Source organism: Arabidopsis thaliana, chromosome 4 (assembly GCF_000001735.4).
Source record: "Arabidopsis thaliana chromosome 4, partial sequence".
NCBI classification, from domain to species: domain Eukaryota; kingdom Viridiplantae; phylum Streptophyta; class Magnoliopsida; order Brassicales; family Brassicaceae; genus Arabidopsis; species Arabidopsis thaliana.
The window spans coordinates 17,554,322-17,582,022 of record NC_003075.7 but is presented as its reverse complement, the minus strand read 5'-3'; the positions used below and the strand labels follow the sequence as shown (position 1 = coordinate 17,582,022).

General features: G+C 37.6%; 9 protein-coding genes across 9 annotated transcripts; 7 read left to right on the top strand and 2 right to left on the bottom strand.

Moving 5' to 3' along the window:
* BRU6 (Auxin-responsive GH3 family protein) lies at nucleotides 1-2,405 on the bottom strand. The gene is made up of 3 exons (NM_119902.4): nucleotides 1,979-2,405; nucleotides 1,725-1,826; nucleotides 1-1,641 (listed from the first exon to the last, which is right to left on the bottom strand). Exons 1-3 carry the CDS (start codon nucleotides 2,299-2,301, stop codon nucleotides 255-257), a joined length of 1,812 nt encoding a protein of 603 aa, NP_195455.1. The 5' UTR covers nucleotides 2,302-2,405; the 3' UTR covers nucleotides 1-254.
* A 5,679-nt stretch (nucleotides 2,406-8,084) lies between these two features.
* Nucleotides 8,085-10,207, top strand: AT4G37380 (Tetratricopeptide repeat (TPR)-like superfamily protein; the record flags this gene model as incomplete). The annotated part of the gene is made up of 1 exon (NM_119901.2): nucleotides 8,085-10,207. One exon carries the CDS (start codon nucleotides 8,085-8,087, stop codon nucleotides 9,981-9,983), a length of 1,899 nt encoding a protein of 632 aa, NP_195454.1. The 3' UTR covers nucleotides 9,984-10,207.
* Nucleotides 10,208-10,279: 72 nt separating this feature from the next.
* On the top strand, nucleotides 10,280-12,283 carry CYP81D8 (cytochrome P450, family 81, subfamily D, polypeptide 8). Its single transcript, NM_119900.3, has 3 exons — nucleotides 10,280-10,842; nucleotides 10,960-11,343; nucleotides 11,441-12,283. The coding sequence occupies exons 1-3, from the start codon at nucleotides 10,345-10,347 to the stop codon at nucleotides 12,050-12,052; spliced, it is 1,494 nt and encodes a 497-aa protein (NP_195453.1). The 5' UTR covers nucleotides 10,280-10,344; the 3' UTR covers nucleotides 12,053-12,283.
* Nucleotides 12,284-13,164: 881 nt separating this feature from the next.
* Nucleotides 13,165-14,899, top strand: CYP81D2 (cytochrome P450, family 81, subfamily D, polypeptide 2; the record flags this gene model as incomplete). The annotated part of the gene is made up of 3 exons (NM_119899.1): nucleotides 13,165-13,662; nucleotides 13,794-14,180; nucleotides 14,285-14,899. 3 exons carry the CDS (start codon nucleotides 13,165-13,167, stop codon nucleotides 14,897-14,899), a joined length of 1,500 nt encoding a protein of 499 aa, NP_195452.1.
* A 284-nt stretch (nucleotides 14,900-15,183) lies between these two features.
* On the top strand, nucleotides 15,184-17,198 carry CYP81D3 (cytochrome P450, family 81, subfamily D, polypeptide 3). Its single transcript, NM_119898.4, has 3 exons — nucleotides 15,184-15,814; nucleotides 15,969-16,355; nucleotides 16,453-17,198. Exons 1-3 carry the CDS (start codon nucleotides 15,317-15,319, stop codon nucleotides 17,068-17,070), a joined length of 1,503 nt encoding a protein of 500 aa, NP_195451.1. The 5' UTR covers nucleotides 15,184-15,316; the 3' UTR covers nucleotides 17,071-17,198.
* Nucleotides 17,199-17,259: 61 nt separating this feature from the next.
* CYP81D4 (cytochrome P450, family 81, subfamily D, polypeptide 4) lies at nucleotides 17,260-19,706 on the top strand. Its single transcript, NM_119897.3, has 3 exons — nucleotides 17,260-17,954; nucleotides 18,429-18,803; nucleotides 18,874-19,706. The coding sequence occupies exons 1-3, from the start codon at nucleotides 17,454-17,456 to the stop codon at nucleotides 19,474-19,476; spliced, it is 1,479 nt and encodes a 492-aa protein (NP_195450.1). The 5' UTR covers nucleotides 17,260-17,453; the 3' UTR covers nucleotides 19,477-19,706.
* A 341-nt stretch (nucleotides 19,707-20,047) lies between these two features.
* Nucleotides 20,048-22,645, top strand: CYP81D5 (cytochrome P450, family 81, subfamily D, polypeptide 5). Its single transcript, NM_119896.4, has 3 exons — nucleotides 20,048-20,833; nucleotides 21,219-21,602; nucleotides 21,679-22,645. The coding sequence occupies exons 1-3, from the start codon at nucleotides 20,333-20,335 to the stop codon at nucleotides 22,279-22,281; spliced, it is 1,488 nt and encodes a 495-aa protein (NP_195449.1). The 5' UTR covers nucleotides 20,048-20,332; the 3' UTR covers nucleotides 22,282-22,645.
* A 273-nt stretch (nucleotides 22,646-22,918) lies between these two features.
* On the top strand, nucleotides 22,919-26,124 carry CYP81H1 (cytochrome P450, family 81, subfamily H, polypeptide 1). The gene is made up of 3 exons (NM_119895.4): nucleotides 22,919-23,699; nucleotides 24,319-24,708; nucleotides 25,215-26,124. The coding sequence occupies exons 1-3, from the start codon at nucleotides 23,190-23,192 to the stop codon at nucleotides 25,869-25,871; spliced, it is 1,557 nt and encodes a 518-aa protein (NP_568024.2). The 5' UTR covers nucleotides 22,919-23,189; the 3' UTR covers nucleotides 25,872-26,124.
* On the bottom strand, nucleotides 25,975-27,530 carry MEE59 (maternal effect embryo arrest 59). Its single transcript, NM_119894.4, has 3 exons — nucleotides 26,997-27,530; nucleotides 26,814-26,915; nucleotides 25,975-26,722 (listed from the first exon to the last, which is right to left on the bottom strand). The coding sequence occupies exons 1-3, from the start codon at nucleotides 27,216-27,218 to the stop codon at nucleotides 26,525-26,527; spliced, it is 522 nt and encodes a 173-aa protein (NP_195447.1). The 5' UTR covers nucleotides 27,219-27,530; the 3' UTR covers nucleotides 25,975-26,524.
* Nucleotides 27,531-27,701: the final 171 nt, after the last annotated feature.

Genomic DNA, 27,701 nt, shown 5'->3' with positions numbered 1-27,701 from the left:
AAAGAAAATTTAGGGCGTAGTAATAATTAAATGCTGATTTTAAAAATATCTGGTTTTTGGACCAAAGCTAGTTATTAGCTGGATTCCAACAGAAGATGAAGGAAAAAAACATCGGTACGTACTTCAAATTTTATTGTACGATTCACAAAGCCTAATAAGAAATCTAACAGGGAGTCTTAATTAGCATCAGAAACAGAGCTTTATATTCTAAAACCGCACATCATCCGGTTGATATCTTTCATATAAAGTTTTATCTAACGACGTCGTTCTGGTGACCAATGCGGCAACGAAGGGCTGAAATGAGCAGACACAACTCTAGAGTCAAGCAGCTCCATGATAGGTGTGAAGCTCACGCACCTCGGTACCTTATACTGATTAATCGATGCGCCTCTCGAGATGGCATAGTCCATGAGCTCCTCAAACGTACCGTTCCGTACCACACGTATCTCCAACGGGCCGATCGATTTATCAGCGACCCGGCTTTGTCTATAAACCGAGTTTAAAGATTCCTCCATCTCCAAACAGCACTTAGCCATGACTTCTTCGCTCATAAGAGCATTGCTTTGATCTCTACCAAGTAGCTCCCAGTAGATTACGTAATGACCCGGTATAGTCTTCGTTTCTGCGTAGCTTGTGTACTCGATCACACGTGTTCCTTGCTCTGCAAACAACCTCGACGCATTCTCCACTGCTTTTTGTAGCTCAGCCTCGTCGGTTTTATCGGATTCTACGCTTAGCAGAACATTCTTTCTCCGTATGAATTTGAACTGTGGAGCGGAATTATGGAACCCCGTGACACGAAGAATGTCGCCAACTCTGTAACGGTAGAGCCCCGCGTAGGTCGTGATCACGAGTTCGTACTCTTTTCCTACCTCAACATTAGCAAGCTCCACAAGTGACGTTTCGTCTAATGATGCTTCTGCTGCTCCATCTCCATCGTGATTATGTGGGAGGAATTCAAAGTAGGCCATGTTTGGCATGATTGTGTAAGAAACCTCCGAGGGTTTACACATCGGCTTTAGGTTAATCCCGAAATAACTTTCGGACGAAGCATACATCGTGCAAGCCATCGGTAATCCACCGCTATAGTACTCCAACGTCGGGATATACTGAGCCATTGCTCCAGTAACAATCACGTCGAGGTACTTCGTGTTAGGCCATATCTTTGTGATTATCCCTTCCCAATTCTCTTGTGAACAAACCCCAACCAAAAACTCAGCCAGTTCTTGATCAGGTTTGGTCAAAATCTTGGACATGCGGTTTTTAATGGCAGGATCGAAGATTCGAGAACTTAGGGTTCCGGTTGAGATATCACGAGCAAGTTCCTTCCAATTGTTCTGGAGGAAGCTTATGGCACGGAGGAGACCGGAAGCAAACACTGCGCCGAGTCGGAGAACTTCATGGCGCATTAAGAGACCACATAGCATTTGAGCATACATGCTTTGGGACGAGTCGGAGCAGAGGATGGCTTCGTTAGGACTAGTGTAGACGTTGTACGGATCGTACGGTCGTCTCTTGAAGTGGTCGCTTTTGTAATAACTCGTGAGAACCGGACGAGCCGGTAACCCACCTGACGTCTTTGACTCCGACTTCACGAATAAGAAGTATAACCCTTTGCCTTTGTCTAATCCCGGCACGTAGCTGTAGTTAAACATTTTTTGGTTAATTTTAATAAATCGTTACGAAAATAGATATAATTAAATGTTTAAAGTATATATACTAACAGATTCATCACAGGCATGAGAAGACTGTATAAAAGCTGACGTCGGTCTAAGTCTTCTTCAATTGTTGGCATTAGTTTCCTCTCACCAGCAGATGTTCCTGAGCTGCAGATACATACAATTAAAAAAAAAAAATTACGGTCAACAGCAATATTCTATAAGTATTTTTCTAATTTAATATTATGATCAAAATCACGTAATTGATTTGTTTATAACAACGATATTAATCATTGATAAAGTTGACTTAATTATTATACCTTGTGAGAAACTCGGTGATGGGGTGAGAAGACAAGATCGGAGAACAATCGCCGTTGGATATACGTTGAATCTCCGGCTTCAAATCTTCGTACGTAACCACCGGAACTTTGCTCTTGAACGTTTTCCGATCAACGACACCATCAAGATCGAACCGTTTCAGATATTCGGTGTTAGAGTTACGAGTCAGTATCTCTCCAAGAACCTTCTCTTGAACCGAGTCAGGGTTCCGAGTCATTTCTTCAATGAACTTGAGAGCTTTCACATCTTTCTCAGAAGTCGTCGCTGAAACCATCCGAGATTGAAGAGGTGAATCAACGGCCATATTTGTTTTTTTTTCTAAAAGAAAAAGTGTTTAATATTAGCAAATGTTTTACTCGTTTGATGAGTATAATTCGGCGAAGAGAAGCCTGTATTTATAGAAGGGAGAAGTTCCACGTCAGCAATGTCCACGTGGACGAGAGTACTTTAGGTTAGATATTTTGACTTGATCTTTGTTTGTCACAGGGTTGTAGCCGAGACGGGGGACAAAAGGTACAGTCGACAATAAGCTTATGTTAGTTAATGGAGACATAAGGGACCCACATGTCACCGCCACGTAAGAGTTTTCACGGATGTTTTGGTTTTTGAATTTTTGTCTTATTGGTTTCATAGGCGTCGTTCTGGACTTACGTGGCATAATTTGTTGGGACTCTTTCTTTGTTTGGTCGTCGATAATGACGGTCAAAAAAACTAATAAGCTTTGCTTATAACGTTATTAACGGAGTGACTTTAAGTTAATCAACGATTAATTTATTTTTCATATTATGTATTGTAGCGTAGGGGATCATGTTGTTGTGTTTGGAGGCAAGTTGATAATCTATGACGTAAAGTAATTTTTTTTATATGTGATTTATTGCGAATATTATTTCTCTATCATAACGAAGAAAGTTAGATATCAAATCGTCTAACATCATGCTGATTATGATTAGTATATAAATTTTTTTTCTTCTGGTTTTATTGGTTTCAACTATGAAGTTTAAGTTGACTGTCGGATACAAGCCTACCTAATACACTATTGTTAATTAGTTCAATCAACAATCATCCGCTCTCTCTTTACTTTTTTCTTATATCAATCTATAGCATACGTACATGTACATATAATATCATCGTACTTAGTGTTAAAGTTGTTTAATGCTGTAGTTACCAATAATATACATATACAACCTCCTAGGACGGATGAGAATCCGGAATTGCAAATCCTATGAAAAGATGTATAAATTCACGTGTATGCGTTGAAATATAATTTAAATAAATTACATTGAGGTTGAGCCAAAAATTAATAGTCCGTGAAAGAGAGATTAACCTATAACACAGTCCCATTAGACTGCTGGCAACGAAGGATTATTGTTGTATAGTGTGAATGGTCTTGTGAAATTTATTAGTACTAAGCAATTTTTGTTTTTTACTAGAACTCTTTCTTGTTTTACTATAATTCATCGCTAACAGCCAAAACACAATTTTAAACAACGACTTAACCCAAGTTTATGAATATCAGCACCCTAAATCACAATTTCATTTGGTAATTGGCTTCATGATCGTCGCTCGTGCTGTACCCTCCCCAACTTGCTCCATTTAATTCATTTTATTTTTTTCCTGAAAATTCGTTCTTTTTACAAACAACGGTAATTACAGAGCACTTATGTCACCAATCTCCTTTTAATATGGTTTCGAGACTTTAATCTCCTACTTGTTGTTCCTTGTGTAGTTGTGTTTGCAATAATTCATCAAAACTTTATTCTTCTTTGTTTTCCGTTGTTTAGGTAAACCATATTTTCAAACTAAGAAAAAAAAAATCACCAATGAATAAAGTTTAATCATTCGGGGTTTAAATGGTATGCCGCAGTGCAGATTGAATTAGGTTTCTACATTTTTGGTATGATTACTAAATTTTGTTTATTGGATAACGATTTGTCAAAACTGAAATAGACTAATTTGAAGTTATAGACATACAACACTAGTTTTCACTATATTATATATAGTCTATTTCTTTACCACAATAGGACTCTGGAATTTTTTTAAACGAATGCATCAACTGTATATACATTTATGTTTCAACACCAAGACCATTTATAAACAATATGATATATGCATATTTGATAGAATATAAATTCGGTCATGGCGTTGGGTCGCTCGACATGTGGGCCTTGATTAAATAGTACTAATATTAACAATAAGATTAAAAAGCCAAAGGGACCAATAATTATAAATAACTTAACGAAATAAAAAGACGTTGGTCGCTATTTTAGGAAGAGGCTAATCGCACGGATAATGCATTATCTTTGATTAGACATTTCGGGAACAAATTTTCTTCTGGAGCAAATTGTTCATTAGAATAGTCACTTCAACTATCTCATATATTAGTAGGATTTTGTTTTAACGGCATTAGCTTTTTCTTATATGAATAGTAGATATATTCGAAGGCTGCTGACTACTATAATAATAATTATTATCAATATATTTTTGGAAGGCTGATTCTTATTCACTAAAAGATATTTATTGTCCCCTGTACAAAATTACCATTCAATTAATTAGTATGTAACATATTATGTAAATTTCAAAACAAATTTGAAATAGATGTTCATATAGACAGTAAAACATAGGGTGTTTTATATGGTCCTTTTTACGTTAATTTGTTGTCAATTGTCCATATATAATTAAAGTCAATATTATACAGTACTCAAGTTGACCCTTGAATTAGGTAGGCAATAGTACTGATAAATGATAATATTCCACGACCATTTTAAAATCCAAATTTGACAATCAAAATTTATAACTCGCACATTTAATTCAATCTAGCCCATTTACTGGACGCCATAGTTGAATGAGTGATAATGTCATGATCATTAGATTACTTTTGGCGATAGTTTTGGTAGATTTTATAGAACAAAAATCAAACAGAGGATAAAAATAAAAATGATTAGTCTTTTCAATGTGTGACTATTTTTCAACATATTATTACAGTTTTTTTTACATATGTTAATGATTGGTTTACTTTTTTTGCCTGAGATTTCCTTGATCATAAAAAAAAACATCTAGTAAGCGAATTTAGTTTTGTACAAACTAAAATTTGACCAATTCAACTTCTATCAAAAAAGAAAAAAAGAAAAAAGAACACGATTATTCTATGTTAAAGAGAGAGATATATAGATTAGATCCAAAGAAGGCATGGCGTCGTTACTATTTATTTTATGGTTTTTCGTTGCTGACGATATTTGTGAAGATATCTTTGGATAATATAGACTTGGGACCCTTCTTGGCAACAACCATTCCGCCAATAATTTCGACAGCTTTAAGTTTTTCTGTACTTATATATACGACAATTTGATTTTTCCAGTTCAACTTTATCAACACACAAACAAAATATACCGCATGCGAGGTGGGAGGATACGAAAATTCACCACTTATTTACAATATTATAACAACCAAGTCTTTCACGTGTTTACGTGATGCATAGTGAAAATATGGAAACCAGCAATTATGTTAAAAAGGAGAAATAATCACTGAATTTGAGTGTATTATTACATGCAATTGAGAGTGTTTCGAATTAAACAGGACTCTATCCATAATTAAGTAACGTTCCATAATCATAGCTTAAAAGAAGTGATAATCCATAAATAATTGGTGCATTGTGAGAAGATAATTTATAGGCACATGCATGTACGTCGCCATAATTGGTCCTATTCAATCTATATATGCATATATATCTTTACTGCATGCATGTGAACAGATCCTGTTTAAAGAAGTAGACACACTTTACGTTGATATGTCACTATTATTTTCGCAATTTAGGAGATTTATTTTCGATATAATTTGAATGAAAAAAAAAAACCCATAATGATCGAGCTTTCAATAAAAGTAAAGAACAAACATAAAATGCATTTAAAAGGCAAAAGCATGAGTTTTTTCTTATTTTTATTTCGAAACAATTGTACATGTTTCGATATCAAAGATACCGTAAAGACAAAAGCATAAGTTTATGGGCAAACACTGTCGTTGTTTCTTCTTTACAATTGTCCTGTCATTTCTGTTTTTTCGTTCTCTCTTCTCTTACTTACATTTTTTGCTGATTTTTCTGTACAAGGAGAAACAAATAATGCGTTTTCTACTTTTTTTTTCCGTGGACACAATAATATACTTTAATTTCGAGCTGATAGGTATCCATCAACCAGTAGTAAGAAGTTGTCTTATTTCTCCCAAACATAGTTTTATTATATATACATACACAAGGGTTTTACGTACAATATAAGAAATTTTTGTAGGATAGACTGCGCAACTCATAAAATGTTAAATAACTTCTTTGATTTTACAAAAATTCAGTATATATTTGTTCAGTATTGAAACCTTAATCATGCTGTTCTCACTATAAGAGATTCAAAGCTGATATATTTTGAAATAGATCTAGTTACGTTTTAACAAATTGTACATAAATATGTTCCAAAACAAATTCATGTAAAGAAATCAACTCATGGAATTGGGTTATGATCAAAGCCGCTGATACACTGGCCAGTTAAATACCATGATAATTTAACCTGTTTGGGAACTTCAAAATGTTTGAATAAACTTATATATGCTTATTTTGACCAAAAAGTTGAGAAGGAAAAAAAACAACTTATCTACTAAGACTTTAGACTTCCTAGATTTTTTTTGGGTGCAATTTAGACTTCCTAGATGATATAACAATCAAAAGATTCTTACAAGCTATGATCAGGAAATTTTACTCGTATACGAAACCCCCTAGAATATATTATTGGTTTTCCAAATTAACAACTCGACCTATCTATTCGAATGCAGGATTAATATTGTCTTCTTTAAACAAAAAAAACGGTCGAGGGGACAAGATTAATATCAGTCCGTGACATAAATTTTTTTTATTTGGAACGCCGCACACAAAAGTATTCTATAATCTATATTATAAAGTGACTAATTTTACATAACCTTAGTTCTAGCTAATGGTTTTGCCAATATATATGTTTAATATGTTTCAATGTCAGAGGGCTTGAAAAGGTATTGACTTTTTAATAAATCAAACTTCATCACAATGTTTTTCAAACATTAGTACGTATACGTTTTTTTAAACATTAATACGTATACGTTATATATACGTTTAATTTATACTAAACAAGAATGGACCAAGTATGGTAGAGTGTTACGGCAAATTAGGCCGTAGCAATCCAACTACCGAACACTTTCTCTTCAGTCGCTTTCGTTTTCGCGACACGTCCAGTTTCAGTGTTCAATTCTTTCTAATATTCTCTACTTTTTTTTCGATGTAAATATCTAAAATCAATTTTTGTTATAGTCTTGGACTCTTGGTCGTTGTCTTTTACACTCGTGTTACAAATATAAATGGATGGTTACCGTGGAATTTTAGATAGTATTAGATTCCAACATTAAAACTTCAACCGGAAACGAATATATAGTTCAAATTTTCTCTAGAATTTACTTCTACAATATCTATATTTTTTTCTCACGTAATTTCTACAAGTAAAAAGAATTTAATTAAAACAGAAGTTGACGGGAACGTCACATGACTAAGGTCGGAACACAGAACATAGCTTTAGTTCTGTAGACACAATTAATATGTCTCTTCTTCTTACACCTTTTGTCTCGTTCCCACTTTTTTTCTTTTTCTTTTCACTCCCCTCTAGGTTTTGTCCCTCTTCTTTCCTTTTTTGATTACAAATGTAAAATTTTAATCTTCTTGACTATTACTTTAGTTGTAGGAACATGCATATATTGTAAAATTTCTTTGATCTCTTTGTCTCAACCAAAATCTTTCTTTGATCTCTTTGCCCCAACCAAAATCTTTTTTATCCCTTTAGTTTACTATACTATATGCTCTATATGCTGTTTTTTCTTTCCACGATTTGTCTTGGCTTGTGAATTTTAAAAATACAGTATAATTTAATTAATTAGCTACATTTACTCGTCTCGTCTTCATCTTTAAATTTATAAGATGGGCCTGTAATTGATCAAGAATAATGGGCCTATTCCATTAACATACGGGCCTGAAGTTTTTCAAAGCAACATTAATGAATTAAACCCATTTTATTGGAAATTTAGAAGATGGCTTCGTCACCACTTCTCGCCACGTCACTACCGCAGAATCAGTTATCCACCACCGCAACCGCCAGATTCCGCCTTCCGCCGCCAGAGAAACTTGCAGTTCTAATCGACAAATCGCAATCAGTAGATGAAGTGCTCCAAATCCACGCAGCTATTCTCCGTCATAACCTCCTCCTCCACCCTCGTTACCCAGTTCTAAACCTCAAGCTCCACCGTGCATACGCTTCCCACGGCAAAATTCGCCACTCGTTGGCTTTATTTCACCAGACGATCGATCCAGACTTGTTCCTCTTCACCGCCGCAATCAACACTGCCTCCATTAACGGCCTCAAAGACCAAGCCTTCCTGCTTTATGTTCAATTGCTTTCTTCTGAAATCAACCCCAATGAGTTTACTTTCTCGTCGCTTTTGAAATCTTGCTCAACTAAGTCCGGAAAATTGATCCATACCCATGTTCTTAAATTCGGATTGGGGATTGATCCTTACGTGGCGACTGGTCTCGTCGACGTTTATGCGAAAGGAGGAGATGTGGTATCTGCCCAGAAAGTGTTCGATAGAATGCCTGAGAGGAGTCTCGTTTCTTCTACAGCTATGATCACCTGCTACGCAAAGCAGGGGAACGTCGAGGCTGCGAGAGCTTTGTTCGATAGTATGTGTGAGAGAGACATTGTTTCTTGGAACGTGATGATTGATGGATACGCTCAACATGGGTTCCCTAATGACGCTCTGATGCTATTTCAGAAACTTTTGGCCGAAGGTAAACCAAAACCTGATGAAATAACCGTTGTAGCTGCTCTTTCAGCGTGTTCGCAGATTGGAGCGCTGGAAACTGGGCGTTGGATCCATGTTTTTGTCAAGAGCAGTCGTATTAGGCTCAATGTTAAAGTATGTACGGGTTTGATTGATATGTATAGCAAATGTGGGAGTTTGGAAGAGGCAGTTTTAGTTTTTAACGATACTCCAAGGAAGGATATCGTGGCGTGGAATGCGATGATTGCTGGTTATGCAATGCACGGTTATAGCCAAGATGCATTGAGATTGTTTAATGAGATGCAAGGGATCACAGGGTTGCAACCAACGGATATAACTTTCATAGGAACACTTCAGGCTTGTGCTCACGCTGGTTTAGTAAACGAAGGGATAAGAATCTTTGAGTCAATGGGACAAGAGTATGGGATTAAACCCAAGATTGAACATTATGGATGCTTGGTCAGTCTACTCGGTCGTGCTGGCCAGTTAAAACGGGCTTACGAAACCATAAAAAACATGAACATGGATGCTGATTCTGTCTTATGGAGTTCTGTTCTCGGAAGCTGTAAACTTCATGGAGATTTTGTGTTAGGCAAGGAAATTGCAGAGTATCTCATTGGACTAAACATCAAAAACTCAGGAATTTATGTTCTTCTTTCGAACATATATGCATCGGTGGGTGATTATGAAGGTGTTGCAAAAGTGAGGAACTTGATGAAGGAGAAAGGAATAGTGAAGGAGCCTGGTATAAGCACCATAGAAATCGAAAACAAAGTTCATGAATTCCGAGCTGGAGATAGAGAACACTCGAAAAGCAAAGAAATTTACACAATGCTAAGAAAGATCAGCGAGCGGATCAAGTCTCATGGTTATGTTCCAAATACAAACACAGTCTTGCAGGATCTTGAAGAGACAGAGAAAGAGCAATCTCTACAAGTTCACAGCGAGAGACTCGCGATTGCATACGGTCTAATCAGCACCAAACCGGGAAGTCCCTTGAAAATATTCAAGAACCTACGAGTATGTTCTGATTGTCATACGGTGACAAAACTGATATCGAAAATCACAGGACGGAAAATCGTTATGAGAGATCGGAATAGGTTCCATCATTTCACAGATGGTTCTTGCTCTTGTGGCGATTTCTGGTAAAACCAAACACCACACATTGTAATTTGTACGTGAAAAGAAGATCAAAGTGAACAAATTTAGTTGGATTATCTAAATATCATTCTTTCATGGGAATTATGTTGAACACGTGGAGGGCATTATTTGTGAAGTTGAAACGAGGACTATTTTTCAAACTTTCTTGAGGAACAAGACTTGACTTTTGTAACCATAAAGATAGAATCAAGTCAGATTTTGCTACTTCGAGAACATTGGTCAATGAGTCAAAATGTCAAATAGTCAATACTAAAATCAAAATTGAACTTTGTTTATTAATTTTGTTCTAATCTATTTAACCCCACAAAAGTTTCCAAAACTGCTTCACTCACCAAAATAGATCTAAAACATGGAAACCAAAACCCTAATTTTCTCAATTCTCTTCGTTGTTCTCTCTCTCATTTACTTAATTGGAAAACTCAAGCGAAAGCCAAATCTACCTCCGAGTCCGGCATGGTCATTACCGGTGATTGGTCATCTCCGCCTTCTCAAACCACCGATTCATCGCACATTCCTCTCCCTCTCTCAATCCCTAAACAATGCTCCGATCTTCTCCCTCCGACTCGGTAACCGACTCGTTTTCGTGAACTCGTCACACTCGATCGCCGAGGAATGTTTCACCAAAAACGACGTCGTACTGGCGAACAGACCAAACTTCATCCTCGCTAAACACGTTGCGTACGATTACACAACCATGATCGCAGCTTCCTACGGTGACCACTGGCGTAACCTCCGCCGCATCGGCTCCGTCGAGATATTCTCCAATCACCGTCTCAATAGCTTTTTGTCTATTCGTAAAGACGAGATCCGACGACTTGTGTTTCGTCTTTCTCGGAACTTTTCACAAGTAAGCGAGCTTTAAAACTTAGTTAATTAGCTCTTAATCACGAATTTGGATTTAATTAATACTCTGTTTTATTCTAACTATACTCTGTTTTGTGGACTCTCTGTTCTGTCATTGTAGGAGTTTGTGAAAGTGGATATGAAATCAATGTTATCTGACTTAACATTCAACAACATTTTAAGAATGGTGGCCGGAAAACGTTACTACGGAGACGGTGTTGAGGATGATCCGGAGGCTAAACGTGTCCGGCAGCTTATAGCGGATGTGGTGGCTTGTGCTGGTGCTGGAAACGCTGTTGATTACTTACCGGTTTTGCGGTTGGTTTCAGATTACGAGACACGGGTTAAGAAGTTGGCGGGTAGGCTCGACGAGTTCTTGCAAGGATTGGTTGATGAGAAACGAGAAGCTAAGGAGAAAGGAAACACTATGATCGATCACTTGCTTACTCTGCAAGAATCCCAACCGGATTACTTCACGGATCGTATCATTAAAGGAAACATGCTCGTAAGTACCCTTTTTCGATCAATTCTTTAGATCACTCCTTGTCATATTTTGGTATGAAACATGCTAGTTTAGTGACGTGTATGTGTGCAATTTTCAGGCTTTGATACTAGCAGGGACCGACACATCAGCGGTTACGTTAGAATGGGCATTGTCGAACGTGTTGAACCATCCGGATGTATTGAACAAGGCGAGAGATGAAATCGATAGAAAGATAGGTTTAGACAGGCTTATGGATGAATCAGATATCTCAAACCTGCCTTATCTCCAAAACATTGTGTCTGAAACGTTGCGCCTTTATCCTGCGGCTCCCATGCTTCTTCCTCACGTTGCCTCGGAAGATTGTAAAGTTGCAGGATACGATATGCCGCGTGGCACGATACTATTGACCAATGTGTGGGCTATACACAGAGATCCTCAGCTATGGGATGATCCAATGAGCTTCAAGCCAGAGAGGTTTGAGAAAGAAGGAGAAGCTCAGAAGCTAATGCCGTTTGGGTTAGGAAGAAGGGCGTGTCCTGGTTCTGGACTGGCTCATCGGCTTATAAACCTGACTCTTGGATCATTGATTCAGTGTTTGGAATGGGAGAAGATTGGAGAAGAAGTGGATATGAGTGAAGGCAAAGGTGTTACAATGCCTAAAGCCAAGCCTTTGGAAGCCATGTGCAGAGCACGTCCCTCTGTTGTTAAAATCTTCAACGAGTCCGTTTGACGTTTAGACTTTTGGTAATGGCTATGTATACATTAGATAACTAGTTATGTTTGTATGTTTTCTTTTTTTTTGGTGAAAATATTATGTTTGTATGTTAATGTATATGTGAATATTTAACCTATATTCCTAGATGATATTTTGGGTATGTGATTTAAAATATTTAAGGTTGATGAGGCTTGTATGTTATTGGTTTCTAGCGGACGCTTGAAATTTAATGTTTTAAGTTCTCTCACACGTTGAACGATGCTGATACGAGCGATAAAAATGATGAAGATACAAAACCAAAACTAAATTTTGCTACGGGGAAATCTACTAGCAATAAATAACAAAGTGTTTTAACTTTAAGCATTAAACCAAAAAAAAAGGAAAAAATTAGATATTAAGTATCTCCAATGCAAGGTTCTCTTGATAATTTGAGAGAGTTTTCTTGATTTTGGTGATTAAAATAAAATCATCAAAACTGATTAAATTTGAGAGAGTAAACTATTTGAAGAGAGATTTTGGAAGCTGAGGGAGCCGTGATAGGTTGAGGAGATAAAACTTAATTCAAGTTCTTAAGTTTGATAAAATCAAAATTTAAACTTAAAAAAGGGTGAGAGCCTTTCATGTGGTTCTCAACATTAGAGATGGTTTTATAATTGGGATTTGGAAGTAAGCCTCTATTCTATTGAGAGTTTTTGGATTGGAGATATAAAATCATATTTCTTCAATTCTGTATTTTAATTCATTTTATATTAAGGGTATAATTGGTTTTTAATTTTCCTTAAAACCTATTTCACCAAATTTTTATCTATATAAAGTATAGAGGACAAACTTTTGGAAAAGATCCTTAATATACAATTTCCCCAAAATAAAGGTGTATCAAAGTGATTTTACTATAAAATAATGTGTAATTAACAAATGAAACTGAGTTAAAAAAGTCAAAAAATCCAAATATCAACAAACAATAAATGTGACACAAGAAAATCATGTAACGTTTTCCTCAATGAGTCCATTTGTCAAAATAAAAAATTGGGTTTTTGTTTGAGTCTATTTTTTGTTCTGTTTTTCAATCTATTTAAGCACACTAGATTTGCCAACTTCATCACTCACCAAAATCCAACGTGATCAATATGGAAGCTCTAATGCTTATCTTCACGTTCTGTTTCATAGTTCTCTCTCTCATATTCCTCATCGGAAGAATCAAGCGAAAGCTCAACCTTCCTCCGAGTCCTGCATGGGCGTTACCAGTGATCGGTCACCTCCGTCTTCTCAAGCCACCACTCCACCGTGTTTTCCTCTCCGTCTCTCAATCTTTAGGCGACGCTCCGATCATCTCCCTCCGTCTCGGCAACCGACTCCTATTCGTTGTCTCTTCACACTCAATCGCCGAGGAATGCTTCACGAAGAACGACGTCATACTCGCGAACCGACAAACCACCATTTCTACAAAACACATCTCATACGGCAACTCCACCGTGGTCTCTGCTTCGTACAGCGAACACTGGAGAAATCTCCGCCGCATCGGCGCCTTAGAGATTTTCTCGGCTCATAGACTCAATAGCTTTTCCTCTATTCGCCGCGATGAGATCAGGAGGCTTATAGGCCGTCTCTTACGGAACTCTTCTTACGTAAGTGAAGTCTTTGTTCCAAAAGGATTAGACCTTGAATACTAATTTATAATTTCTTTTATGCTATTAGCAAAGTTTTTTTGTAAATTTTTGTGCTATTAAAGTTTTATGGAGGTGTGTTATTTTTGCAGGGGTTTACTAAGGTTGAGATGAAATCAATGTTTTCTGACTTAACATTCAACAACATCATTAGAATGCTAGCCGGAAAGTGTTACTATGGAGACGGTAAAGAAGATGACCCGGAGGCCAAACGCGTGCGGACGCTTATCGCAGAGGCTATGAGTTCTTCTGGTCCTGGAAACGCTGCTGATTATATACCGATCCTGACTTGGATCACATATTCCGAGACACGGATAAAGAAGCTCGCTGGTAGGCTTGATGAGTTCTTGCAAGGATTGGTCGATGAGAAACGAGAAGGAAAGGAGAAGAAGGAGAACACGATGGTTGATCACTTGCTTTGTCTGCAAGAAACCCAACCAGAGTACTACATGGACCGCATCATCAAAGGAACCATGCTTGTAAGTAACAGAGAATAGCTTTTTTAAGTAGTCATGGTCACATTTGGTATGAATTGTGAAGGAACTAGCTTATGTTATTTTTCTTGTATATGTGCAATGGGCAGTCTCTTATAGCAGGGGGGACTGATACAACAGCGGTAACATTGGAATGGGCATTGTCAAGCTTGTTGAACAATCCTGAGGTGCTGAACAAGGCCAGAGACGAGATCGACAGAATGATCGGTGTAGACAGGCTTTTGGAGGAATCAGACATCCCAAATCTTCCTTATCTACAGAACATTGTATCTGAAACGTTACGTCTGTACCCTGCAGCCCCTATGCTGCTTCCTCACGTAGCCTCGAAAGATTGTAAAGTTGGGGGATACGATATGCCGCGTGGGACGATGCTATTGACTAATGCATGGGCTATACACAGGGATCCCCTGCTATGGGATGATCCAACGAGCTTCAAGCCAGAGAGGTTCGAGAAAGAAGGAGAGGCTAAGAAGCTAATGCCGTTCGGGCTAGGAAGAAGGGCATGTCCTGGATCCGGTTTGGCTCAGCGGCTAGTGACCTTGAGTCTCGGGTCTTTGATTCAATGTTTTGAATGGGAGAGGATTGGAGAAGAAGAGGTCGATATGACTGAAGGTCCAGGACTCACAATGCCGAAAGCTAGACCGTTGGAAGCTATGTGCAGAGCACGTGACTTTGTTGGTAAAATCTTACCCGACTCCTCTTGAGTTTTTGTATGTAAAATGCTAATACGTTGCTTAGCAACGGTAACGAATTAAATGAAACGTATTAGCATAATAAAAATCAGAGACAAAAATCATATTCTAATTTCCAATAACCCATTGTTAATTATGTTACAGTCTTACAAATATGAATGTTCAGTGTTATCAATCAAACAAAATTCTAGGTGTGAAAAAAAAATAAAAAAATCTAGGTGTGGCATTGCTATGCTAAATGTCATATAATTAGCTAAAATAAATAAATAATAATGATTAGGTATCTAAACGACTAATGGGCACATGTGATTTGGCCGAAATAAGATTCTGTTTTCGAAGTCAACGTCTATGGAGTAGTTCAAGCAGATTTTGCACCACATCATCCTCTGTTACAACCCCTGAAGATCCTTGAGGAAGAAGAAGTCAAATATGGAAGGTCAAACCCTAATTTTCACATTCCTTTTCATATCTCTTTCTCTCACGTTTATCATCGGAAGAATCAAGCGAAGACCTAACCTTCCTCCGAGTCCGTCGTGGGCGTTACCGGTGATCGGTCACCTCCGCCTTCTCAAGCCGCCACTCCACCGAGTTTTTCTATCCGTCTCTGAGTCCCTAGGCGATGCTCCGATAATCTCCCTCCGTCTCGGCAACCGACTCGTTTTCGTTGTCTCTTCACACTCACTCGCCGAGGAATGCTTCACAAAGAACGACGTCGTACTCGCGAACCGCTTCAACTCCCTTGCTTCAAAACACATCTCATATGGCTGCACAACGGTTGTTACAGCTTCGTACGGCGACCATTGGAGAAATCTCCGCCGTATTGGCGCTGTTGAGATATTCTCGGCTCACCGTCTCAATAGCTTTTCATCTATCCGCCGAGACGAGATCCACCGGCTTATAGCTTGTCTCTCACGGAACTCTTCACTCGTAAGTTTGTTCTTTGTTCTTTGTTCCAATTTTATGCTAATTAGCAAAATTTATTATAATCAGAATCCTTAGTCCCTAGTCAATCTCTGCTTATAGGTGAATTTCAGTGAATTGTAGCAAATATTTAACATATGATATACAATAAATTTTGCAGGAATTTACAAAGGTTGAGATGAAATCAATGTTTTCTAACTTAACATTCAACAACATTATAAGAATGTTGGCTGGAAAATGTTACTACGGAGATGGTGCAGAGGATGACCCGGAGGCTAAACGCGTGCGGGAGCTTATAGCAGAGGGAATGGGTTGTTTTGGTGCTGGAAACACTGCTGATTATTTACCGATCCTGACTTGGATCACAGGTTCCGAGAAACGGATAAAGAAGATCGCTAGTAGGCTTGATGAGTTCTTGCAGGGATTGGTCGATGAAAGACGAGAAGGGAAGGAGAAAAGGCAGAACACAATGGTTGATCACTTGCTTTGTCTGCAAGAAACCCAACCCGAGTACTACACGGACAACATTATCAAAGGAATCATGCTCGTGAGTAACATTTTAAGTTCATTAGTCTATTGTCACATTTGGTATGGGATTAATTAGTTATGTTTGTTTTTTTGTGTATGCGTCCATTGTGTTGAAGTCTCTTATACTAGCGGGGACTGATACATCCGCAGTAACATTGGAATGGACATTGTCAGCTTTGTTGAACCATCCACAGATACTAAGCAAGGCGAGAGATGAAATCGATAATAAGGTTGGCCTCAACAGGCTTGTAGAGGAATCAGACCTCTCACATCTTCCTTATCTTCAAAACATTGTGTCCGAGTCGTTGCGCTTATACCCTGCGAGTCCCTTGTTGGTTCCTCACGTAGCATCAGAAGACTGTAAAGTAGGGGGTTACCATATGCCACGTGGAACGATGCTATTGACTAATGCATGGGCAATACATAGGGATCCTAAGATATGGGATGATCCAACGAGCTTCAAACCAGAGAGGTTCGAGAAAGAAGGGGAGGCTCAGAAGCTATTGGGGTTTGGGCTAGGAAGAAGGGCGTGTCCTGGGTCCGGTCTGGCTCAACGGCTAGCGAGCTTGACTATCGGGTCTTTGATTCAATGTTTTGAGTGGGAGAGGATAGGAGAAGAAGAGGTGGATATGACTGAAGGTGGAGGAGGAGTCATAATGCCCAAAGCTATACCGTTGGTAGCCATGTGCAAAGCACGCCCCGTTGTTGGTAAGATCCTCAACGAGTCCGCTTGAGCTTAGACTTTTGTACTAAATGCTAATTTGTGTTTTTTGAGTAACGGTTACTTTTGTACTACTTTTGTTATTATGTAAAAAGAGGAAATAATTTCGAGGTGATACATCCAAATAATATATTAATACACTTATATTTTACTTTTAAGAAAGAAAATCTTGAGAAGAAATCTAGAATTATAATTTCGTCTGCTTTTTTAAAAGGTTTTTCTTAATTAGAGTCCAACGTTCGAATTTGAACTTGTGACAATAGTACATTATCTTTTATAGAGCATAATTTTTAAAAATAATATATTTCCTTGACCACATGTATATATCTCCAAAACAATAGTAAAAAAAAGAGAGACGAAAAGAAAGAAAGAGAGAGAGCCCCACAAACAAACAAAATGGATTTGAACCAAATCTTGATCCTCTCATTTCTCTCTCTTTTTACCTTAGCCATATTCTTGCTCACAAGATCCAAACGGAAACTAAACCTTCCTCCGTCGCCGGCGATCTCCTTGCCGGTGATCGGACACCTCCATCTCCTCAAGCCACCGCTTCACCGTACCTTCCTTTCCCTTTCCAAATCCATCGGAAATGCTCCGGTCTTCCATCTCCGACTCGGAAATCGCCTCGTTTATGTCATCTCTTCACGTTCCATCGCTGAAGAATGTTTCACAAAGAACGATGTCGTTCTCGCGAACCGCCCCAAGTTCACCATAAGTAAGCACCTCGGCTACAACGCCACCTACTTACTCTCGGCATCTTACGGCGATCATTGGAGGAACCTCCGCCGCATAGCCGCCGTCGAGATATTCTCCACTCATAGACTCAATTCGTTTCTGTATATTCGTAAGGACGAGATCCGACGGCTCATTTCACATCTCTCTCGTGATTCCTTACACGTATGATCTCCTTCAATTCTTTTTATTTATTATTTGTTCTGTATTCATTACTTTATCTTTGGTTTGTCAACTAACAAATTTATTATTTATTCATTACTCGTGACGACTACTTTCATATAGTACATACTTTTATATTTATTGTGGTGATAAATTGTCCATGTGACTAGTTTATTTTTTTGAAGCATTGCGTGTATATTACGATACTAGCTATTTATTCACGAAAGTCTGATCACTATATTCATAAATATTACATAGTTTATTCACAAATTACAAATGTACAGAAAAGCTTAATTTTAAATTTATAGAAAAAGATGCAGTGTAGGTTTTAATTGTCTTAAGTTGGTTGAATAATTATTTGGTTCAAAATAAACACATTGTTCTAATATGTTAAGGTGGCGAATATGGAAATGCACAAATTTTTACATACTTACCAAAACTCTTATCTGTTTACTAATATTGTATTCGTACTCTCAGGGATTTGTGGAGGTAGAGATGAAAACATTGTTAACCAATTTGGCATCCAACACCACCATCAGAATGTTGGCCGGGAAGAGATATTTCGGTGAGGACAACGATGACGCTAAACTCGTGAAGAACCTTGTGTCGGAGGCGGTGACCAGCGCCGGTGCAGGAAACCCCATTGATTATCTTTCCATTTTACGTTGGGTCTCGAGTTATGAAAAACGAATCAAGAATTTGGGAAATAGGTTTGATACGTTTTTGCAGAAATTAGTCGACGAAAAACGTGCGGAGAAGGAAAAAGGTGAAACTATGATCGATCACTTGCTTGCTCTCCAAGACATTCAACCTGATTACTATACGGATGTCATCATCAAAGGAATCATACTTGTAAGTATCAATCAATAAGAAAGTTTTTATATATATATAGAGAGAGTTTAATGATTGAAATTTTGTTTAGACCCTGATAATTGCAGGGACAGATACGTCATCAGTAACACTAGAATGGGCAATGTCAAATCTGTTGAACCATCCAGAAATACTTAAGAAAGCGAGAATGGAAATCGATGAAAAAGTCGGTTTAGACCGATTAGTAGACGAATCGGACATTGTAAATCTCTCTTATCTCCAAAGCATTGTATTGGAAACACTACGTATGTACCCGGCAGTCCCACTACTACTACCTCATTTGTCATCAGAAGATTGTAAAGTTGGAGGCTACGATATACCAAGTGGAACAATGGTATTGACCAACGCATGGGCCATGCATAGAGATCCAGAGGTATGGGAAGATCCTGAGATATTCAAACCAGAAAGATTTGAAAAAGAAGGAGAGGCTGAGAAGCTAATCTCATTTGGGATGGGACGAAGAGCTTGTCCTGGAGCCGGGCTAGCTCATCGGCTAATAAACCAGGCTCTTGGAAGTTTGGTTCAATGTTTTGAGTGGGAAAGAGTTGGTGAGGATTTTGTGGACATGACCGAAGACAAAGGAGCCACATTGCCCAAAGCTATACCATTAAGAGCCATGTGCAAAGCACGTTCTATTGTTGATAAACTGATATAAATGTTTTACGTTGAAAAATGTATTCTATTTAATGACATGTTTTTAATTATGTGTTTTGGTCTTCAATTCGTCCTTCAATCTTTTGTTGTATCTTTGAATCTTGCTTAATATCATCGGGTCAATGAAGCTGGGCTTGCTCACCGGGTTAGTGGGCTGGCTCTTGCGTTGTTGGTCCAATGTTTTATTGATTGATATATTTTTTAATGTGATTGCATTATAGTTAGGTTAAATATAGTGTTTTTAATGAAGTTGTAAAATCAATAGGTCACGTTGAGTCGTTGACCCGTATTTTATACTTGACCCGTATTCTCCAGTAAAACGTGAAGAATCGTAAAAAAAGAACTATCATATAGTATAAAATTCACATCACATAAAGTCACTACAGATTCGATAATAAATGCATTGAGTCTTGTGATTCTATATTTTCTATTCATCGCCCCCAATTAAGCTACGTAATAACAGGGACATAAATTGTCTTTTTAATAGATTTTTTAAGTCGGCAAGTACTGTCTTTTAGATATTTCGGTTGTCCTATGTAGAAGGTAGATATGTAAAGGGTAGATTAAAAAAGGAAATTTACCTTCTACATCCTATTTAGTATATTTACTATACTAAAAAAGGAAATTTACCTAACTTTCTCATTGAAAATTAGTTATTACCTTCTCTTTCAAAAAGCAGATCAAAATCTCTATCCAACCATTTCCAAAAATTCAAGTCTCTTTAGTTTTCAGTCAATTAATTTTCGTGTTTTAAAGGCCACAAAGTACCCATCTGGTCCATCTCGATCCCACACACGACACAACTTTACACAAAAAGAAAGAAAAACCCAAAAACAAAAGAAGCAATCAACAAGAAAATGGACCTCACCCAAATCCTACTCCTCTCCTTTCTCTTTCTCACTATCTCCATCAAACTCTTGCTCACAAAATCTAACCGGAAACCTAATCTTCCTCCTTCTCCGGCTTACCCTTTACCGGTTATCGGCCACCTCCACCTCCTCAAGCAACCGGTCCACCGAACATTCCACTCCATCTCTAAGTCCCTTGGAAATGCTCCAATCTTCCACCTCCGCCTGGGAAACCGCCTCGTTTACGTCATCTCCTCACACTCCATAGCCGAAGAATGTTTCACCAAAAACGACGTCGTTCTTGCGAACCGTCCTGATATCATCATGGCCAAACACGTCGGCTATAACTTTACCAATATGATTGCAGCATCTTACGGCGACCACTGGAGGAATCTCCGCCGCATCGCCGCCGTCGAGATATTTTCTTCTCATAGAATCAGTACCTTTTCTTCTATCCGTAAAGACGAGATCCGACGGCTCATAACACATCTCTCTAGAGACTCCTTGCACGTACGTAACCACCTTCTTATTTAACTCATTATTTATCTTTTATTTACTTTGGCATTACTAAAATTTACCAAAAAACAAAATATCAAAAATCAAAATTTTTATTTATCGACTATTGCGGTTGAATTTGTCCATGTGAGTAGGATTTTCCACTTTCAAGCCGCCCTTCTTTATTATATTAACACGCATATTTAATTATTTGTCGCTTATTGGCTGGAAAATAATATATTTATCAGTTAGGTTACTTGTATGCATCAAATTTGTCACGACAGAAAATAAAATAAAAGCTCTCAGTCGTCATAGATGGAACTGAACTATACACCTTTGATATAGATCTATTAAAAATTACACAATGTAATAAACTTGACTAGTAATCGTCCCACTGCAGGGATTTGTTGAAGTGGAGTTGAAATCGTTATTAACCAACTTGGCATTCAACAACATCATCATGATGGTAGCCGGAAAACGATATTACGGTACCGGTACAGAAGACAATGATGAAGCCAAGCTCGTGAGGGAACTTATAGCGGAGATAATGGCCGGCGCCGGTTCTGGAAATTTGGCTGATTATCTTCCGTCCATAAATTGGGTCACAAACTTTGAGAACCAGACCAAAATCTTGGGGAATCGACTCGATAGAGTCCTGCAAAAACTGGTTGATGAGAAACGTGCAGAGAAAGAAAAGGGTCAAACTTTGATCGATCATTTGCTTTCTTTCCAAGAAACCGAACCCGAGTACTATACTGATGTCATCATCAAAGGAATCATACTGGTAAGTTCTTATTAACTAATATTATCCTCCTTATATGTGGAGTGGGTTTACTTATTAGAGATATATATATACACAGGCTTTGGTTCTTGCGGGGACAGATACATCTTCAGTGACGTTGGAATGGGCAATGTCAAATTTGCTGAACCATCCAGAGATACTTGAGAAAGCGAGAGCGGAGATCGATGATAAAATCGGTTCAGACCGGTTAGTTGAAGAATCAGATATTGTAAATCTCCATTATCTCCAAAACATTGTGTCAGAAACATTACGTTTGTATCCTGCGGTTCCACTACTACTCCCTCATTTCTCATCGGATGAATGTAAAGTGGCGGGCTACGATATGCCACGTCGCACGTTGTTATTAACAAACGTATGGGCGATGCATAGAGATCCAGGTTTATGGGAAGAGCCAGAGAGGTTCAAGCCGGAGAGGTTCGAGAAAGAAGGAGAGGCTCGAAAGCTAATGCCGTTTGGGATGGGACGACGAGCTTGTCCTGGAGCTGAGCTTGGGAAGCGGTTAGTGAGCCTTGCTCTTGGGTGCTTGATTCAGTCTTTCGAGTGGGAGAGAGTTGGTGCAGAACTTGTGGACATGACTGAAGGCGAAGGGATCACTATGCCTAAAGCTACTCCGTTGCGAGCTATGTGCAAGGCACGTGCCATTGTTGGTAAAACGATATAATTGACGTATGTAGGATCTATTGTGTAGAAACCTATATAGTTTCTTACATTCCACGTGTTCATGGAAAATAAAAGTATTCTGTGGTCAATTAGTTGGATGCAGAGCAATGTCACGGCTTCTATAGAAAGTTCAACAGAACCAAAATTTCACTGTTTCCATCTCTCCAATGTTGGTTTCTTGAAATTTAGAATTGGTTTGGTGACTTGGTCATGTAGTGGGCATGTGTTGGGCCTCGTCAAAATGTTGTCTTTCTCTGCATTTTAAATTAAATACCCATTAACAAATCTGTATACATATGTTCTTCACTGTCTGAACTAGTAATTCAGCATAAGCTAAAAGTATAATATTTTTTTTTTAATAAAAGGACTGTTGTTAAAAACGAAAAGTTTGGATTTCATGTTAGTGTTGGTACCGAATCTGCCACGTTTTGATGATTATAGTTGTAGAAAATGTCAACCAAGCAATATTATTGTAAAGACAATAATGGATGGAAATCTAAGAATTTCGATTGAATTTTTATCTTATCGAGAACTTTCAACAAAACCTTTTGGATTGATCAAATGAAAGAGACATAAGTGGTTATACATTAGACTTGTTCACGACACTCCAATGTAGTATGATTTTTCTGTTTGTTTGTCAAATTCATTGTTTACTTGTCTTATAGGAATTTTCCTTATTTTACAAAAACAAAAGAAATAAAAGAAAAGAAAATTGGTGCTTGTTTTTCCAAATTAGTACGCTAATTTTATCACTATTGTATGCACTATTTTGTTATTTGACTTTGTAAATGCATGAATTAAAGAGTGTTTAAAAATCAGTATCTTATACTATATTATTTAATAGCGCACGGAGGAGAAACCAAAATATACACAAAGTTAGAGAAAAAAAGAAGAGAAAAGGAGTTATATATGGATTGTATTTTACTTATTCTGACTACTCTTGTTGCCATTTTCATCGTCAAGATTGTTCTCCTAGTCACTAAACCTAACAAAAACCTTCCACCGTCGCCAAATATATGTTTTCCGATCATCGGACACCTTCACCTCCTCAAAAAGCCACTGCTACACCGGACTCTCAGCCATCTCTCCCACTCCCTCGGCCCCGTCTTTTCTCTACGCCTCGGCTCTCGCCTTGCCGTTATCATCTCATCTCCAACGGCAGCCGAAGAATGCTTCTTGACGAAAAACGACATCGTTTTAGCAAATCGGCCTCGTTTCATCATGGGCAAGTATGTGGCTTATGACTACACCTCCATGGTTACGGCTCCTTACGGTGACCACTGGCGAAACCTCCGTCGTATCACCGCTTTAGAAGTCTTCTCCACAAATCGACTCAACGCTTCAGCGGAAATCCGACATGACGAAGTTAAGATGCTTCTCCAAAAGCTTCACGATTTATCTGTCGAACGCCCGGCTAAAGTAGGTTCATCATACCTTAAAATCTTATATTATATTTAATTCATTGAAATGTTTAAACCACACAATATGTATATGATATTTTATACTTATATAGGTATGAGAAAATTAACTGGAAAACAAATTCAACTGCCGTTATATAATCATATGTTTTCACGTTGCATTTTTTGTTTATATTTTTTTATAGATTGTCAAATTTAAGACAATAAATAGCTTACACTACGAATAAAATTTTGAGAAAACATGAAATTCAGGTAATTAATAATATTTTAAGAAAAAAATAACTACATAGAATCCATGAATTGATAAACAATGATTTTTTATTTTTTTATTTTAAAAGCTTTAACCTTGTTAAAAATCGTTGATTACATATGGATACATGATAGAACTAAATTTGCTCGATTTAGTAAGTGGATCAAACAGTTCATCTTCTTTCCGTTGCTATCAATATCAAATTATAGAAACTAGAAAGTACTATCTATCCTTAAACGTCTCTTAGTTTTTTTTTTTTTTTTTAATGTATCTTAGGTTACATAATAACAAAATGTGATAATGGCTCGTAAACCAGTTAATATCAAATCATAACAAAATAAGAACTTCATTTTAATTTTTTGTTATCTAGGTGGAGTTACGACAGTTACTAACGGGTCTTACCCTAAATGTGATAATGAGAATGATGACCGGAAAGAGATTCTTCGAGGAAGATGATGGCGGAAAGGCGGGGATAAGTTTGGAGTTCCGGGAACTAGTGGCGGAGATTCTAGAGCTCTCTGCGGCGGACAATCCAGCTGATTTTTTGCCGGCTCTACGGTGGTTTGACTACAAAGGTTTGGTCAAGAGAGCAAAGAGGATTGGAGAAAGGATGGATAGTTTATTACAAGGGTTTTTGGATGAGCATAGAGCTAACAAAGACAGATTGGAGTTTAAGAACACCATGATTGCTCATTTACTTGATTCTCAAGAAAAAGAGCCTCATAACTACAGTGATCAAACCATCAAAGGTCTTATACTGGTATGTTTTTCCATATTCAATCTTATTTTCCGGTATAAAATCTCATATCGGAGATGATAATGCAGAAATTTTAGTGATGGATGTTGCGACTAAACCACCTACCAATCTTGATTTGACCACTCCAACTACCGCTAAAAATAATTGAACAACGACAAACACGAAAAAAAGAAAAAGTTAATATTGGTCCCATTTTATGTCAGTAAAGGCCCATTTTAATTACTCGGTTTTTATGGAATAGTTGAAAGATAAATTAAAAGAATAAAAAATAGATTGAGCAAATAAAGGATATAAACCATTTTGCTTATACTTTGGGTCAAAATTTTAAGTTTTATAGGTTAGGTTTATGATTTACGAATGTTAGTGTTTAGGTTTATGTTTATAATGTTTATATTGTGGAATTTAAGGTTTATATCTAAACTTTATGTTTATTAAAAAAAACTAGACGACCGTGTTTTATTTTTGATATAAATAAAAACTTTCATAATATTTTTTATTTCTTTTGTTAGATGATGGTAGTAGGAGGCACAGATACATCGGCCTTAACCGTGGAATGGGCAATGTCAAATTTATTGAATCATCCACAAATACTAGAGACCACGAGACAAAACATTGATACTCAAATGGAAACATCAAGTAGTCGTCGTTTGTTGAAAGAAGAAGATTTGGTAAACATGAACTACTTGAAAAATGTTGTGTCGGAGACACTAAGACTTTACCCTGTGGCACCACTTATGGTTCCTCATGTGCCATCTTCTGACTGTGTAATCGGTGGATTCAACGTTCCACGTGATACGATCGTGTTGGTTAACTTGTGGGCTATACATCGAGATCCAAGCGTGTGGGATGATCCAACGTCATTTAAGCCGGAGAGATTTGAAGGGAGTGATCAGTTTGGACATTACAATGGTAAAATGATGCCGTTTGGGTTAGGAAGACGGGCTTGTCCTGGGTTGAGTTTGGCTAACCGGGTTGTTGGGTTATTATTGGGTTCGATGATTCAGTGCTTTGAGTGGGAAAGCGGCTCAGGAGGTCAGGTTGATATGACTGAAGGTCCAGGACTTAGTTTGCCTAAGGCTGAACCATTGGTTGTCACGTGCAGAACACGTGAGATGGCTTCCGAGTTGTTGTTCTTCGGATCAGAGCCAAGCAATAAGAATGTCTAGATTTGATTTTATAAATTTGTAAGTTAATACATTATTACATGCATATATGATTCAGTGATTTATTAAGCAGCAAAATGTTTGGAGACACTTTTTTTTTTTTTTTGGCAGCCAAGCAATATGGGACTGCTTTTTATATCACTTTATTGTAATCATGTAATGTCATATGCAATGTTGGTTGAGAAAAAAACAGTGTCCACATAAATTTGTTCTTATCATGGATATTTTGAAAGTTAGAAAGTTGTTCTTATCACAATTAAATTATTGTCAACAGATTTTTTTTTTTTTTTTTTATCGACTGCATTTGTATTGATAAATTCAGTGATTACAATGCAAGGCTTTTGTTATGTAAGAAGGTACATAGTAATGAAAATAAAAATCATCTTGAGATGGTAAACTGTGTTTTGCTAGAAGGTCTGCTGGTTGGTTATTTGTTCTTGGAATCCAGTTGAAACTAGTCTCCTCGAAGCGTTTCTGCCAAGTCCTTCCTTCTCTGATCCAATTGTATCTCCCGAAACTTTGTTTTTTGTTGTTCATGAGGTCTGCAACTTGTTTGTTGTCTCCTTCGAAAATTTATTTATTTAATATTTTATTGCCATAATATCAAGAAACAGAACATCTGAAACAAGAAGATAAAACATTTTCGAAAGATCAGTTCAAGAACTCTCGCTCCGGTTTGGTTTAGACGAAGATTCCGAATCAAAATCTTCCTCCGTCGCAGGAATCCATTCGTTCGTCGCCGGATTGCTTCTGTAAACCGCTTTTTCTCCTCCGTCTCCGATTGCGGCGGCGGTTACGGCCTCGGATTCTTCACCGTTGTCTTCCTTCACCACATTTATAAACCCACTTCCGGTCTAATCTCAGAAACAGAGCACGTTAAAACAAAATTAGATTTCTTCTGATGAAATTTTATAAGCAAGAGTGAGAAAGAGAGGGAATTGGAACCGTGTGATGTTGCTTATCAATGGCGGTGAGATTTGAGTAATACTCTGTTTCCAGGAACTCATCTTGAACTGCAGATGAATCTCCCTCACCTAGAACTTTACCCTGAAAAACCAAAATCTCAAATTTAACGAAAGATGTTGGTTTATGTGAAGAGAAAAGAGCGAGTTTTAGAGATAACCGAACATGAGTTTGTGACTGGAGAGATTGGAATTTGTCAGCTTCAGGATGGTCGGTGATTTTGTCGGAAGCAGAGAAAGATCCAGGAAATCCCGGTTCGCTTCGAGTGGGTTTAGTGGGTCGTTTGGGAGCCAAGGAATCGAAATCAGCTCTGATCTGGTTCGCGTTCTTGATCTGCTGTTCCGGGTCGGATATTTCGTCGCTCCGGCTTGGCTTCATCGTACTCATCGTCGTCTCTGTCCACTGCTTTACAACACACACATGCAAAAAGAGAAAGGATTTGCTCACTGGTTTTTAGTTGTGTTTAAAAGAAAATGTATATGGGCTTTTAGTGGGCCTTTTTAGTCCTTTAATTTTCTCATTACAAATTTCATAACGTGAAACTGCAATATACTCACTAAACATGGTATAAAACTATAAATACTCGACATTATTACCAAAAAAAACAACTTTTATCTTCTTCATTTAAAAAAAGATTGTCGAAATTGGGTCCACTCAAAACATAGTGTGCATGAAGATTGAAGCTTTTCCATTTCCGGCTCCTATGGAAAGACAATAAATTATTTTTGAAATGTCCTTTTAATTCCCCAAAGGCCAACATTTCGAACAAATAAGAAAAGAATTAAAAGGTACAGCTGAAAAAACGTTTGCATCTCATCGAAATTCGATTTGCGACCACGTTTGATTATAATTTGCGACCACTTTTAATTC

Coding starts and splice junctions, on each gene's coding strand:
- BRU6 (NM_119902.4), bottom strand. CDS start 2,301: ATGGCCGTTGATTCACCTCTTCAATCTCGGATGGTTTCAGCGACGACT. Junction 1,827..1,978: donor ATCACCGAGTTTCTCACAAG/GTATAATAATTA, acceptor ATGTATCTGCAG/CTCAGGAACATCTGCTGGTG. Junction 1,642..1,724: donor CTCATGCCTGTGATGAATCT/GTTAGTATATAT, acceptor GTTTAACTACAG/CTACGTGCCGGGATTAGACA.
- CYP81D8 (NM_119900.3), top strand. CDS start 10,345: ATGGAAACCAAAACCCTAATTTTCTCAATTCTCTTCGTTGTTCTCTCT. Junction 10,843..10,959: donor TTTCTCGGAACTTTTCACAA/GTAAGCGAGCTT, acceptor CTGTCATTGTAG/GAGTTTGTGAAAGTGGATAT. Junction 11,344..11,440: donor TCATTAAAGGAAACATGCTC/GTAAGTACCCTT, acceptor TGCAATTTTCAG/GCTTTGATACTAGCAGGGAC.
- CYP81D3 (NM_119898.4), top strand. CDS start 15,317: ATGGAAGGTCAAACCCTAATTTTCACATTCCTTTTCATATCTCTTTCT. Junction 15,815..15,968: donor TCTCACGGAACTCTTCACTC/GTAAGTTTGTTC, acceptor TAAATTTTGCAG/GAATTTACAAAGGTTGAGAT. Junction 16,356..16,452: donor TTATCAAAGGAATCATGCTC/GTGAGTAACATT, acceptor ATTGTGTTGAAG/TCTCTTATACTAGCGGGGAC.
- CYP81D4 (NM_119897.3), top strand. CDS start 17,454: ATGGATTTGAACCAAATCTTGATCCTCTCATTTCTCTCTCTTTTTACC. Junction 17,955..18,428: donor TCTCTCGTGATTCCTTACAC/GTATGATCTCCT, acceptor TCGTACTCTCAG/GGATTTGTGGAGGTAGAGAT. Junction 18,804..18,873: donor TCATCAAAGGAATCATACTT/GTAAGTATCAAT, acceptor AATTTTGTTTAG/ACCCTGATAATTGCAGGGAC.
- CYP81D5 (NM_119896.4), top strand. CDS start 20,333: ATGGACCTCACCCAAATCCTACTCCTCTCCTTTCTCTTTCTCACTATC. Junction 20,834..21,218: donor TCTCTAGAGACTCCTTGCAC/GTACGTAACCAC, acceptor GTCCCACTGCAG/GGATTTGTTGAAGTGGAGTT. Junction 21,603..21,678: donor TCATCAAAGGAATCATACTG/GTAAGTTCTTAT, acceptor ATATATACACAG/GCTTTGGTTCTTGCGGGGAC.
- CYP81H1 (NM_119895.4), top strand. CDS start 23,190: ATGGATTGTATTTTACTTATTCTGACTACTCTTGTTGCCATTTTCATC. Junction 23,700..24,318: donor CTGTCGAACGCCCGGCTAAA/GTAGGTTCATCA, acceptor TTTGTTATCTAG/GTGGAGTTACGACAGTTACT. Junction 24,709..25,214: donor CCATCAAAGGTCTTATACTG/GTATGTTTTTCC, acceptor TTCTTTTGTTAG/ATGATGGTAGTAGGAGGCAC.
- MEE59 (NM_119894.4), bottom strand. CDS start 27,218: ATGAGTACGATGAAGCCAAGCCGGAGCGACGAAATATCCGACCCGGAA. Junction 26,916..26,996: donor CTCTCCAGTCACAAACTCAT/GTTCGGTTATCT, acceptor TTGGTTTTTCAG/GGTAAAGTTCTAGGTGAGGG. Junction 26,723..26,813: donor TTGATAAGCAACATCACACG/GTTCCAATTCCC, acceptor TTCTGAGATTAG/ACCGGAAGTGGGTTTATAAA.